Below are 15,670 nucleotides of genomic sequence, written 5' to 3' on the forward strand. Positions count from 1 at the left end.
GTTAAAAGGCGTTTTCTGCTTTGAGAAACGTTGACCTGAAATGATTCCTGAAATGTAAATAAAACAGAGCCAAATAGTACTCTCCCTCCGCCGCCAGTTCCCCGACACTGCTTTGCTCTGTTTTGGCTGCAGTAGTGACATCACGCCAACAGCTCACATTGACGGTGCAGCTCATCACTGAGCCCAGCGGCTTTTGTGGCACCTACATTGGCAGCTCAGAGATTGGATGCAGTGATGATGTAGGCTATGGACATGATGTCAGTGCTGCAGCCAAAACACAGAAAGCCATATCACAGAGCCAGCTCTGGAGCGGGGGAGGGAGACTACTTTCCGGTTTTGTGTTTAAGGCTGCTTTCACACTACATTTTTTTTAACATACGTCATGAACGTTTTTTTGCTGTAAAAGCGGATCCTGTTTTTACAAAGAAAAACGCATGCAAACGCAAGTGTTATTTTGCAGGATCCTGTCACTTGAAGTTTATGGGCGGGCATTGGAGTTATGTGATCGGGAGTGAGGTAAACTGAACGTGACAGACTGGGAGCCGGCATCTGACAGCTGCGGAGGCTCATAACCAATGTAAACATCGGGTATCCAAGCAAGTTACCCGATATTTACCTTGGTTACGAGCGTCTGCAGCTGCTAAGAGCCGGGCTCCCTGCACACGTAACCAAAGTAAACATTGGGTATCCAAGCAAGTTACCCAATGTTTACCTTGGTTACGAGCCTCCGCAGCTCTCAGGAGGGGGAGAGAGGGAGGGGGACAGAGGGAGACTGATCACGGAGGCTGGTTTTCTTGGCATGCTCAGTAGGGCAAGCAGGATCCTGTCTATCAGCATGCCGGCATTCACATGCGTTTGCGTGCAGTATAGTCAAGATCCAGCAATTTGCAGTATTTGGACGCAGCTCAAAAACGCTACAAGTAGCGTTTTTGAAAAAAGTTAAAAAAAACTGCAAGTCGCTGGATCCTCACTATAACGCACGCAAACACATGTGAACGAATGTTGACGCGAGTCCATTGCAAATGCATTGAAATGAAAATGTATTTGCACTGGATCCGCTTTTGCGTTAAAAAAACGTTCAGGACGCATGTTAAAAAAACGTAGTGTGAAAGCAGCCTTACAGGAACTGTTTGGGGTATACTTTTCTAATCGGCAAAATTGTAAAAGGGCTTTCCTCTAAAATAGTGCTACTAAAAATCCACACTCATGTATTATACTACCCATGGGCCTAACAATGGGATTAGGATTTGCTGACCCTACATAAAACATGGAAAGATATAAGCCGGGCAATACACATGCCTCCATTGACATGAATGGCAGCCAAACCAGACCCACAATATACCCATGTCTTTAGGAAAGAAAAATTAAAAAGATGTACAGTTGCTAACAGGACGAAAAGTGCCCCAAAAAGCAGCAAGCCAGCATAAAGAGATTTCAATTCATTGCAGCCAGCCTAGTGCATAGGACAAGCCACGCTGAAACAAGTCAATGTAGTCCCTAAGCTGTGCCAAGCAGAGACTCGCAGCAATTCCATTCTTGGTAGTGCCATGCACAGGTATTACAGGGGAATTGCATCACACCAATCCTACACTTTCCAATAACTGCTGAAAATCACAAACTGTAAAAGGCCACGTCTGGAGTTCAGAACTACAGCCCCTATATTGGGAGAGGTAACCCAGGAGGCCATACATGCCGGCTAGAGGTGACAAGGACGTCAGTGTGAAATGTAGGATCCTTTCGGTCCAGTAACTAGAGTTTGCATGCATTATTTTAGCATGATTTGTAATCAAGTGCTGCAGATTTTCTTGGTTTTCTCAATTCTTTACACCAAATAAACAGCATATTCATTTCTTATGCATGGCCACAATGTCCTCTAATATGGACGGAAAAGGAACTTCGCAGGAAAGTGTTAGCAGAAAATTAACTACTGTTTAAATTCGGTTTTCTAATTATTACATCTTATTGCAACTCAGCGCGTATTAACAAAATCGGAGGGAATTTGGGGTCCTAAACCAGGGTCCTATCTGAACAGAGATGTCACGCATGCGCATATCAGTTCCCTCCACATGGGACTCTGCAGAGCCCGCTCCTGGGATCTGTGGGGTCCAAGCCATTAGGAAGTGATCGGCAAATGCCACCTGTATTGCCATCCCCTTAGGCAATGATGCTAAGCGCACAGCTCACTGGACAACTATGAGACTCGTCACCTCCGTGTCTCCGTGGGGATCCAACAATCATTAATATGATCAACTGTTCCCTATACACTTTGCATATTGTTAGCAGCACATCACTTGTTACCAAAGGGTAATATGCTGCAGAGAATGATCCATTCAGCAAAATGAGTAAGCACGTTGTGTACTCGTTGGCTGAAAGGTGATCTATGTTTACACGGGCCAATGATCGGGGACAAGATCTCTTATAAGCACTCCTTTGACTAAAGATTGGTGAAATGACATTAAAGAGAACCCATCATGTAAAAACACACAACAACACACCACCATTAAGAACGCTGCTGACCTGCAGATTAACCTCATATCTACAGGTTAATAGCATTCTGACACCATACGGCTACTGCCCCGCTGCCAGGACACAATGATCTTAATTCCTCCCGGCAGCCTGGGGCTTTCAGTCACAACAGCCCAGCACTGACTGCCAGCTCACAGTACAGAGCTGGCAGTCAGTGCCAGGGGCCTGGTTACAGCCGCCACTCACTATACACTGAGGAGTGATTGAAGCCGCGCATCTATGAAAGTCCAAAGCTGTTAGGAGAAATAAAAAATGTCCTCGTGGCAGCAGGACTCGCAGTGCGGCAGCCGCACAGTCTCAAAATGCTGTTAACCTGCTGATTAACCCCCACATCTGCAAGTTAATAGTGTTTTATGACAATACAGGTTCCCTTTTAACTAGATCCACAGGATACATGTGCAATGGAAAGCAGCAACTCAATCTGCACTGCCTTGGTCTGGCATCATGTAAGGTTTATCGCAAGAAGAGATGAAGATGCCAGGCACAGAAGTGAAGACCAATTGCCAAAGAGGACCAGAAGAACACAAATCTAATGTCTCATGTCACGTTGCTAGGGCACCCAACAACAACTAGATCAAAAGTCCCAAATATAAATAAAGCAGTGATCAGGAACGCCCCTTGGAGATCCCGGAAGTCTCTACGAGGCTGTTGGAGAAGGCCAAGTACAGCGATTAGGGAGAACCAATCAACGCCACACAATAAATGGAGCAACAACAAAGCACAACCATAATCTCTGCTCCATCTAAACCCACCCTCACTGGGAAGAACAGAGGCAAAGCTCGTTTGTGGGATACCTTATTTAACGCCCTACACATGGCGCAATGACAGTCACCTCAAACAATTCATTTCTTCACAATCAAACATTAAACGCCCAACCTGACAAATATTGTGGTAACCTGGCTTCACATGGAAAACCTAAAGTCATCCCTTATTACAAGATAACTAACGATTGGCCACATAGATCCATCCAACTGACTACCTTATTTTCTGGCATATAAGACTACTTTTTACCCCCTGAAAATCTTCTCAAAACTTGGGGTCGTCTTATATGGTGGTGCACGGTGCAGTCATGGCTTTACTGCCGTTGTTTATACACCATAAAAGATACTCACCTGCCCTCCGTTCCAGTGTTGCCTTTAGCTGCTTCTTGCAGTCCGGAGGCACACTGACCCCTCCGTGCTAGCGTCCGATGCACGGAGCCGTCGCTGCAGAATGTTGTCATGTCTTTACTGCAGTTGAATGCTTTGTGGCATCGTAAAGCATTCAACTGCAGTAAAACCATGACATCCGGCACCCGCTGCTCCGTACACCGGACGCTATCAAGGAGGGGTCTATATGTCTGCAGACTGCAAGAAGTAGCTGGAGACACGGCGGGCACGGAGGACAGGTGAGAATATCTTTTATTGTGTATAAACAACGGTGTAAAAGGGGACAAGAAGGAAACCGGTAGGAGGGCAATACTAAAAAATGGGGACATTATTGCAGGGGACTTTACTAAACAATGGGGACATTTAACTGGAGAAGTTGAGGGTCGTCTTATACACCGGAAAATACGGTAAATTAAGAGGAGAGGATCATTCCTGAGACAGATCCCGATGTATTGGTCTTGAACAGGTCACAGACATTGGATGAACGCCAGCACAATCTGCTGATTTCCCAACCCTCAGTCTACAATCCTAAGCGAGGGCAGGATGTGGGATCCCTTGTTTCCAATAGAAATATGGTTCCCATTAGCCTCCGTTCACACTTCCATTTTCTGCAGGACTCATTATGACCCAGCACTGACTTAGGGCATGTAAGGCTAAGTTCACATTTCCGCTAAAATCTATCAGTCACAATCCGCTGCTCTTGTAAACAGCGGAATCCGTTTAGCGGATTCCGCTGCTCCCATAGACTTGTATGAGCAGCGGATTGTGACTGATGATGCTGCGTTGCACCCTCCGCCCGACTGATCAGTCGTGGAACGACTGACCGCCGGGCGGGAGGAACGCAGCATGTAACGTTTTTTGAGCAGCGAGATCCGTCGGATTTCGCTGCGCATGCTCTCTGGCTCCCTGCACACGTCACCAGCTTTGGTTGGTTACCCGATATTTACCCTGGTTACGGTGCAAGGAGCCAGCGCTAAGCGGTGTAGGCCCGTAACCAAGGTAAATATCGGGTAACCAAGGTAAACATCGGGTGCTTTGCTGTTACCCGATATTTAGGCTGGTTACGTGTGCAGGGAGGCCGACACTTCCCCGCTCGGCCCCGCCCCCTCCCGCACTCCGCACATGTATGTACACACACACACACCTGTCCCCAGCCATGCAGACAAGCACTGACACCCTCGCCTGGCCCCGCCCCCTGCTCGGCTCCGCCCCCTCCCGCACTTTGCATGTGCACACACACACACATACATACATACATGCACATACACACACTCACTCACACATACACTCACCTGTCCCCAGCCATGCAGACCGCAGCACTTCTACTGACATCCTCAGCGCCTGGCCCCGCCCCCCGCTCGGCTCCGCCCCCTCCCGCACTTTGCATGTGCACACACATACATACATACATACACATACACACACTCACTCACTCACAGATACACTCACCTGTCCCCAGCCATGCAGACCGCAGAACTTCCACTGACATCCTCAGCGCCTGGCCCCGCCCCCCGCTCGGCTCTGCCCCAGAACTCCGCCCCCCGCACACAACGGAATCCGACAAAGAATTCTGTTCTTTGTCATCCGTTGGACAGCGTTGAACAGCGCATCAGTCACATGCGTCAAGCGACGCATGTGACTGATACAAATCAACGGAAATGTGAACTTAGCCTAAGCCTACTTGCTCACTGACTTCTCATTCTTCCATGGGAGCGTTTTCTAGGCATATTCTGTAATATGTGCCGACGTCATTGTGCAAGAGGAGGAGGAGGAGGAGGAGGAGATCTATAGCAAATGATGTATGGTGGATGACATTTAATGTATATAAAGTTGTTACTGGTCATTATAATGCTGTCTGTGATTATTAAACTGCTTAAAAGTCATCTCTAGAGACCAGGAACTATTAGTCTAATATTAAGCATAGCGAAAATTGCAAGAAATAAATATCTGTAATTACAACAGAAAAACAATAAAAATCATGTTAAACATGAACAATTCCTCCCATAGGAGTTCATTTTTGCCAGTGTCAGTCAATAAGGACATATGTGGGCTGATTTTATGAATTACACTACTCTATTACCCTTAAAATACACTGAAAACCAAGCGATAAAAACCCCACAATTCCACCATATTTATTCCTTTTCCTTTTTATGTTGTCTATAAAGAATGACCTGATTATTCAGATCAGTAGGATTACAAAAATATCTAATTTATATAGGGGTTTTTATTCTACTGGTTAAAAAAATAAAATTGGTGTCACCATTTTGTGACATGAACATTTTCTATTTATTCGTCATTTGATGGAGGCAGTTTTCTGTGTGGCGAGCTGCAGTTTTTATGGGTACCATTGTAAGATCTAAGCAACGTTAACTTGTGATACCTTTCTATTGAATTTTTTGGGATGTGTGGGGACCGAAAAAAGGCAATTCAGACTTCTTTTTCTTCATGGAAAAAATAAATTTTACATTTTTCATAGATCAGACTTTTACAAGGAAAAACCCAAATGTGATCATTTTATATAAGAATTCTTTATTTACAGATTGGAAGGGTGAAATCTCAACTATTAATTTTTTATATCCTTCTTACATATGCTTGGTTTCCCGTAGAGTCAGCCAGTGCTTATCCGATTCCTTAGTATTGCACAGTATATAGTGAAATTAATCTCCTATGAAGCTCGGCCACAGGCTGGGCTTCATGGGCGATGACAATGGGAACCTTTATGGATTCCCCCAGGATCAAACCACTTAGAAACCGCACTCAGCTGCAGTGTATGGAGTTGGATCAGTCCCTTGAGTCCACCCCATATCCATGCACCCGATGTATGATGGGAAGGGGTTAAACAATAGGTCATTTTGCAATTATTCATCTGCACATACACTGGAGAACAGAATTAGAGAACAATGTATGATCACTTGCTTTTTTTTTAAGAAATAATGTAATCTACATTGATCACCATTTGAAGGTTTTGGTTTTTTTTATAAGGGGTACACCATGCCACTAGAACAGTGTGTTACAAAAGATCCAAAGTTTATCACCATAAAACCTTTATTTTTCCCAAAACGTGATGATCATAATTTGAGAAAAACAATGACTGCAGCACAAAGAAAGATTATAACTAAATTAGGAAGTGTACAGGCCTTTGCTTTGAGTGAGCTCATCTACAGCCACAGGACTGCACTAGTCTCTCACACTGCTCTGGTGTGATTTCGGTCCACTCTTCTTCCAGGCTCTTCCACAGTTCTTGGACTGTTGCAGGTTTCTTGCCCATAACTTTGTCACCAAGGATTTTCCAGAGGTGTTATATTGGGTTTAGATGAGGACTCTGGGCTGGCCATGTCATTGTTTTCTGTTTCAAGGAACTGCTTTACCCGTTTTGCTGTGTGACAGGGGGCATTGTCCTGCATGAAAATTGCTGGCTTATTGGCGTGATGAACACAAGTAAGGAACCACGTGTTGTTGAAGAAGGTTCTGATACACACTTGCATTCACTCTCCCATTAGGTGTATGAGAGGTCCAACTTCTACTGGAGAAAACATTCCCCAGACCATGACACTTCCACCACCACCTTTCACTGACTTAACACACTCCACCTTTCCCCAGTTTATTGACGAATATAATATTTCCAATCAGACACAAATAAATTAAAACTTGCTTTCATCACTAAAATGAACTATGGACCCTTCTACTCTGTCCACACAACATGCTCCTCACCAAAGGAGAGTCTAGCCTTTTTATTCTTTCTGCTAATGAGAGGTTTGGTCACTGCAGAGTGGGCTTTCAGTCCAAATGCTCTTAAAGGTCGTGACATTGTATGACAAAACATATCCTTATCCTGTTCAGTGCTGAACTGGCGAGCAATTCCATCTGCAGTGTTGAAACAATTACCCATGGAGATTCTTCGAATTATCCTGTCCTCTCTTGTGAGGGTGACCAGCCTTTTTGGGGGACTTGAAAGTTTGTGATATTGTAAGAAAACAATATTCTTGAAATCACAGACTTTGAACGACTAACTTCTCTTGCTATGGCTGATAGGGTCATCCCTTTGGACTTCATCTGGACAACCTGCTGCTGGAGGATATCAGTCACTTTGGAATGGCATACCATTTTTACAAAGTTTGTGCAACCTGGAAAGTTAGGCTGCCAGTTAGGGCAGAGTCACACTTGCGAGTGACTCGTGCGTGATTCGCATCACATCCCCTGGACGGCTGCATACTCTCCTGACAGGAACGGGTCGGCTGCATGTATGTCTATGCAGCTGAGATGCTTGTGTCCGTAGAGTGTGCGGCCGTGCGATGCGAGTCATGCACAATTCACTTGCAATTGTGACTCCGGCCTTAAATAGGGTTTGTCACATAATTAAGGAATTTAGCACCAGGTGCCAGATTAACACCAATAACTTGCAGGGATCTGAAATTGTTCTCTAATTTGGATTTGTAATCTCTTACATTTATCTCATTTACATTTTTATTTTGTGCTTTACAATAAATTAAATTTATGAAAATCCTGCTAGTTTACTCATGTTAGGATATAATCACGGACGACACAATGACCTTAACATTTAAGAAATTGTGTTCTCTAATTTTGATCTCCAGTGTATAAGTGACTGTACGTCTATCATAACTATTTTGGAGGGAAGGACCATTTATTATGAACAGATGTGTCCCAACTTACCCGTGAAGGTACATATTCTCAAGAAGGATGGAGAACTTTGGATTTCATCATACCGGATACGCTTTTCTTGCAGCAATGAAACAGCTAGGAGCCACAAGGTGTGCTCAGCCAATATCTATGTTCTATGGCCACCTTTAGAATTTTTTTTTATGTTTTTGTGGAAATAATATAACATTTAACACCCAGGGCAAAAAAAAAAAAAAAAAAGATAGAAAAGAGCCAAAGTAAATGTGAGCAGAGCTTTAATCACTCAGGGGAGAGGGACATGAGGACTCACAGGCAGTGCTCATCATTAGTCCTGTCGTAGATGGATGCATACACTAGTAACTGAAGGGGCGATCTCACAGGCACTGTATAGGACAGTGTAGGGGAATAGATCATTTAGGGCTTTGCACACCTCTGCGGCTCTCAGCACAGGAGGTGGATGTGCTTACTGATACGCAATAGTCACCATCAGGCTATGATGGATTGGAATGCGATTATATGGACCTTAGTGGTGCCGCCCAGTAATATCCTTCTAGGAGCCTTAATCTACACAAGCAGTACAAGTTTGGTCCTGGGACCACCAAGGTGACGGCTGGACCCCTCCATACATTGCCAGTCTGCACTGTAGGCACCCCACCTGACACCATCAGCAAGGTGACGGCTGGACCCCCTCCATACATTGCCAGTCTGCACTGTAGGCACCCCACCTGACACCATCAGCAAGGTGACGGCTGGACCCCCTCCATACATTGCCAGTCTGCACTGTAGGCACCCCACCTGACACCATCAGCAAGGTGATGGCTGGACCCCTCCATACATTGCCAGTCTGCACTGTAGGCACCCCACCCGACACCATCAGCAAGGTGACGGCTGGACCCCTCCATACATTTCCAGTCTGCACTGTAGGCACCCCACCTGACACCATCAGCAAGGTGACGGCTGGACCTCTCCATACATTGCCAGTCTGCACTGTAGGCACCCCACCTGACACCATCAGCAAGGTGATGGCTGGGCCCCTCCATACATTGCCAGTCTGCACTGTAGGCACCCCACCTGACACCATCACCAAGGTAATGGCTGGACCCCTCCATACATTGCCAGTCTGCACTGTAGGCACCCCACCTGACACCATCAGCAAGGTGACGGCTGGACCCCCTCCATACATTGCCAGTCTGCACTGTAGGCACCCCACCTGACACCATCAGCAAGGTGATGGCTGGACCCCTCCATACATTGCCAGTCTGCACTGTAGGCACCCCACCTGACACCATCAGCAAGGTGACGGCTGGACCCCTCCATACATTGTAGGCACCCCACCTGACACCATCAGCAAGGTGATGGCTGGACCCCTCCATACATTGCCAGTCTGCACTGTAGGCACCCCACCTGACACCATCAGCAAGGTGATGGCTGGACCCCCTCCATACATTGCCAGTCTGCACTGTAGGCACCCCACCTGACACCATCAGCAAGGTAATGGCTGGGCCCCTCCATACATTGCCAGTCTGCACTGTAGGCACCCCACCTGACACCATCAGCAAGGTGATGGCTGGACCCCCTCCATACATTGCCAGTCTGCACTGTAGGCACCCCACCTGACACCATCAGCAAGGTGATGGCTGGACCCCTCCATACATTGTAGGCACCCCACCTGACACCATCAGCAAGGTGATGGCTGGACCCCCCTCCATACATTGTAGGCACCCCACCCGACACCCTGTACGTGTCCTCACCTGCCAGCAGCCTATTTCCCATAGGGAGCATCCCAATATCATGTAGCCAGTGGATCATGGGCTGAGCCCCTCGCTGGCAGTGTGCCCCTGCCCGCTGTCACCTTCCCTCCCCAGCACAGTACCTAGCAGCAGCAGCTTCAGCTCTCGCCGAGATTCCTTCTTGTCCCTCTTGATTTTCTTCTCGATCTCGGCGTTGATCCTCTTGGATTCCTTCACCTCCTCACTCAGACAGCAGGCCATCATGGAGTCCAGAGTCATCCCTTCCCCCGGCAGCACGGCCCGCACCGGGGGCCTCTCCCACCCGGGGGACACTTACTCACCGCCCCGGTGTCCGAGCCTCCTTACAGGGCGCCAAGCATCCAGCCGAGGATACAGGAGGAGGGAGGGGGCGGACACCAGACACTTCCCCTCCCTGCCTGGCCGTGACCGGGTTTCCGCTTTCTGAGCCCCCGGAGCAGCCACAACCTAACCCTGTCAGAAAGCACTCCGTACAAGGCAGCCCGGCCGACCAATCAGGGGGCTGGGTGTCACACGTCTTCTGGCTGGGAGGGACGTTCTGCACGTCAGGGTTGGTTGTCTCTTCCCGTAGATACTGGGGCGTAGGCGCGAGGAGTTCTGGGTAGCTTAAGGATGGCGCTGTACTGACACGGTTACCATAGCAATCATGGCCTAGGCTATGGCCTAGCATGGCTGCCGTGGTTCAGCAGCCTGTTAGTTTCTGACTCATTTTTTCTTACTAGTCAGTAGTTGCTGTGTTTATCCAATTGTATACTCTCTGCTTTCCTAATCCTACTGCAGGTACAAAGTAAATGGTCATTTCTTCAGGAATAAGCTCTGTCCCCTGGACCACAGCTCACGCACATACCAGACATGGGCATGATGGTGGGTACAAGTGGTACATAATGTGCTGTGGCCTGGTATCACTACACTTCATAACCACCAGTACTGGCAATCACACTATAAACATCACTTCTGTGGCAGCTGCAGGATGGTATTTTTAGGCTGGGGAGGGCCCAATAACCATGGACTTTGCCAGCCTGCTAATACCAGCCTGCAGCTGTCTGCCACACCTTTTTTTTATAAATTATTTATTAGGTAAACCCAGACTAAAACACCCGTTAGTGCCACATGAAAGGCATCAAAGGGTGCAAAAGTATAATATGTTTGGAGTGGGACAGTATATATCTGCAGGATATCTATTCTATACAGCTATAGAATATCTATGTATTATATACGTAGTGTTTATCTTTCACCTATCTAGCCATATCTTTAAATAAAATTGCTTTATGAGTTATGACAACCTATTATTAAAGGGAACCCGTCACCTGTTTTTTCCCTTATGAGCTGCGACCACCACCAGTGACCCCTTACATACAGCATGCTAATATGCTGTATATAAGATCCCAGGCCGCTCTGTATAAGGCTGGAGTCACACTTGTGTATGACTCGCAGGAGTGCAATGTGAGAAAATCTGGCATTGCACTCAGCCCCATGTTAGACAATGCTGCAGCTCAGATCAGCGATTTTTTCCTCAGCCCTAATCTGAGTGAGGAAAAATCACAACATGATGGTATTATCTGCAAGAGCCGTATCACTCGCACCCATTCAAGTGTATGGGTGCGAGAGAAACATCGAACTGCACTCAGATGTTATCCAAGTGCAGTGCAATATACGCACAGACTGACAATGGAGGAGATAGGGAGAGTAACCCCTCCCTCTCCTCCACAGCATCCACCCTAAGCTTTGCAGCTGTGACCCAATCTCAAGAACGATCTGCCAGACCAAGAACAGCGATGCCCATTTGCCTGGGCCGCTACATAGGTAAGTATTATATAGTTGGTTTTTTACATTCTACATAGCAACCAGGGCTCTTATATACAGCATACAGCATTCTGCAATGCTGTATATAATGGCTCACTGGTGATGGCCACAGCTGGTAACAGGTTCCCTTTAACCCCTTCACAACCCTCTTTTGTCATGGTTGGATAGGACTTCCTGACCCATGACATATGAGGGACTTCAAGGCAATCATGGGGGCACAGGCACTGTGATTCAGCTTACTCGACAAGGTACAGGAATCCTCTGGGATCATTCAAGAGCATAATCTACAGATGCTTCTGTCAGTGCTGCACTGACAGTATAATGTATTGCTGGTGCATTACAATACATTGTATGAGTAGTCAGAAGAATAAAAAGTAATGTCCCATATAGGGACTAAAGGGCCATTTACACGCTGAGACATCGCTAACGATATATCGTCGGGGTCACGGTGTTTGTGACACACATCCGGCGGCATTAGCGACATCGCAGCATGTGACACCAAGGAGCGACGATCAACGAGCGCAAAAGGGGCAAAAATCGTTTGTCTTAGAGAGGTCGTTTATTTATGAAAAATCGTTGTCTGGTCAGTAGCGATGTTGTTCCTCATTCCTGCGGCATCACACATCGCTATGTGTGACACCGCAGGAGCGACGAACATCTCCTTACCTGCCTCCACCGGCAATGAGGAAGGAAGGAGGTGGGCGGCATGTTCCAGCCGCTCATCTCCGCCCCTCCTCTGCTATTGGACGGCTGTCGCAGGGAAGGTAAGTCCGTGTGACGGGTGTAAGTGATGTTGTGCGCCACGGGCAACGATTTGCCCATGACACACAACCGACGGGGGCGGGTACGCTCGCTAGCGATATCGATACCGATATCGCAGCATGTAAAAAAGTAAGTAAAAAAATTAAAAAAGTATTTGTAATAAATTTGAAAATAAAAGAACAAAAATAATGTGTTTTTTTCAATAAATATATATATTTATGTAAAAAATAAATTAACTAAAAAAGTGCACATTTCGTTAACCCCTTCAGTGAACACCGTAAAAAAAACTGCGATCAGAAAGTCATATGGAAATAAAAATGATACCTCTGAAAATGTCATCTTGTCCTGCGAAAAAACAAGCTGTCATACAGTTCCGTCAGTGAAAAAATAAAAAAGATATAGCCCTTAGAATACAGCAATACAAAACTATTCTTTTTTTTTTTTTAAACACAAATTTTATTGCAGTTTTCAGAATCATTACAATATATCTAACATTTGAACAAGAATAAATTCACCTTACCAATTTACCCACCCTTGTCTTAACCCACCCTCTTTTATTCCCACTTTATCCCCCCCAACATTTTTAATACACAGAACACCAGGTATAAGTCGCGAAAGAACACACAGCTCCTCTATATTCTGATTCCCGTTTGAAGCCCTATTTCTCTGAAACCCTCGTCTCGCTCTACTGTCGTGTCTCTACTGCGTGTGTATTTTCAGCTTTCCCAATGTGCCTTGCAAGTCTCCCAGTAGATACCATTCCGTATTAGTGAAAGGAGATACCACTTTCCATATTTCTGCAACTCCATACTGTTGTACTATAAATCTCTTCCATTTTTTAAAAAAGTTTCCCGTTAGTTCGTCCTTATTTCTTTCGGCTTCCAACTGTTCAATATTGAGCAGCTTTTTAATCTGATTGACCACCTCTTCCTCTGATGGAACAGATTCCTCGAGCCATCTACGTAGTAGGGCCTTTTTCCCTATCATAGCAATATTATGGAAGAGTCTTGGAGTTGTGGTCCCCCGTGTATCTCCTCCTCCTTCCTTTTCTTTAGTCCTGTGGTGGAAAATCCATAACATTGGGTCTAGTTCCATTTCCACTTCCCATACTTTTTCTATAAGTGTCTTCATTTTTCCCCAAAATTTCTGACTTTCTGGGCACTGCCAAATTCCGTGGTATAAGTCCGTTTTCGGCTGTTTAGATTTGGGGCAATGTTCTATTTTATTCATCGTCTGCTTGGTGGGGATGTTAAAACCATAAATTGCTCTGTGCATTAATCTAAACTGTGTGTCCCTCCAGCCCTCATTAATCACCTCCTTCCTCATCCTCATCCATCCCTGCTGTATCTTTTCCCCTGCCTCTGTATCTTTTAGTTGTCGTGCCCACGCTCCCCAGACCTGGTCAGAGTGCAGTGGTACCAGTGCTGTTCTCAGATCTTTGTACAGGGAGGAGATAGTAATCTCCTGTTTATCCTTCATTATAAATTGGTCCATTTCATTCATTACCTGTTCTTTTCTAACATCCCTCAATAGTCCCATTATTCCCTTTTCCACCTGTTTGTATTGTATGATTTGGAATGGAGAAAGCCCGTACCTGTTCACCATCTCCTCAAGGGTCAACCATCTATGTTCCGTTTCATGGAGCAGATCTTTCACCCCACCGATCCCCTTATTTCTCCATCCTAGAAATAGTTTGTTTTCCCTCCCTGCTGGGAATTCCGGAAAATTCCAGATATTTAGGTATTTGGAGATTCATCAGGACAGGTTAAACATTTTCCTCACTGCTTTCCACGCCATTATCATATCTCTACATACCAGGGAGTGCTTAATTTTCCTCGGAATATTGGCTAATGACGTGTGTAATATTGCCCCCAAGTCCCATGGTCTACAGTACTCACTTTCCAATTTTATGTTGGAATAGCTATTTGTCTTCCTCAGCCAGTCTATTACGTGCCTCATCAAGCATGCAAGGTTGTAGCCTCTCACATTTGGCATCTTGATTCCTCCCTTTTCCAGTGGTAGCATTAGTTTTTCCGCCCTAACTCTTGGTCTTTTTCTCTTCCATAGGAAGCTTGTAAATGCTTTATTCAGTCTATTTACATCCGCATGCTTTAATAATATAGGGATAGTCTGCATTGGGTATAGCAGCTTCGAGAAACTCATCATTTTTAAGAGGTGGTTTCTACCTAGCAGGGATAGCGGCAGCCCCTCCCACATCTTTAGCTCTCGTTCAATTTTCTGTATTAACGGTTTGAAGTTTAATTCATAAATGGAGGCAGGCTGGCGTCCCATCTGGATACCCAGGTATTTAAGGTGGGTTTTTGCTATCGGTATCCCACATATGTTATCCCCTATTCCATAGGTTTTCAGGGATGACATGGTTCGCTCATTCAGAAACAGTATTTCACATTTTGTCTTGTTCAATTTAAAACCTGCCTTAGACCCAAATCTCTCTATCTGTTGTATTGTTTTTAAAAGGTCATTCTGTGGTGTATTCATGAATAATATGATATCGTCCGCGAATAGAGCTGAATGTACTTTTTCCGTTCCGATGTTAATGCCCTCAAAGCAATCTCCTCCATTGATCATTTTTGATAATGGCTCAATGGCTAGATTGAACAAGAGAGGAGACAGCGGGCACCCCTGTCTCGTCCCTTTGGTCAAAGAGAAGGGTCGTGACAAAAATCCGGGTGTCGCCACTCTTGCCTGAGGGTTTGCATATAGTATACCTATAAATGTTCTGAATGCTCCCCTGAAGCCCATATTATCTAGGACTGTTTCCAGCCATGGCCACTGCACATTATCAAACGCTTTTTCAGCATCCAACGTGATCATGGCTGGCAACTCCCCTCCTTGTAGATCCCTGTGTCTGATGGCGTCCATTACTATCATGGCCTTTCTTACATTCGTCACGGCTGCTCTCCCCTTTACAAACCCCGATTGGGCGGGAGAAATTAGCCTTGGTAATACCTCTGCCAATCGATTGGCCATCAATTTGGCCACTAGTTTAAGGTCTTGGTTGAT

The 15,670-nt window shown here is 45.8% G+C and overlaps 1 protein-coding gene across 1 annotated transcript in view; it reads right to left on the bottom strand.

Moving 5' to 3' along the window:
* LOC142317227 (guanine nucleotide-binding protein subunit alpha-11) overlaps positions 1–10,523 on the bottom strand; it is a 69,545-nt gene extending 59,022 nt beyond the window's left edge. Inside the window, exon 1 of the mRNA XM_075353340.1 lies at positions 10,186–10,523. Within this exon, the coding sequence (XP_075209455.1) occupies positions 10,186–10,321 (136 nt within the window). The 5' untranslated portion in view covers positions 10,322–10,523. The remainder of the gene's footprint in view (positions 1–10,185) is intronic.
* Positions 10,524–15,670: the final 5,147 nt, after the last annotated feature.

The sequence above is a fragment of the Anomaloglossus baeobatrachus genome, chromosome 1 (genome assembly GCF_048569485.1).
Source record: "Anomaloglossus baeobatrachus isolate aAnoBae1 chromosome 1, aAnoBae1.hap1, whole genome shotgun sequence".
NCBI lineage: Eukaryota > Metazoa > Chordata > Amphibia > Anura > Aromobatidae > Anomaloglossus > Anomaloglossus baeobatrachus.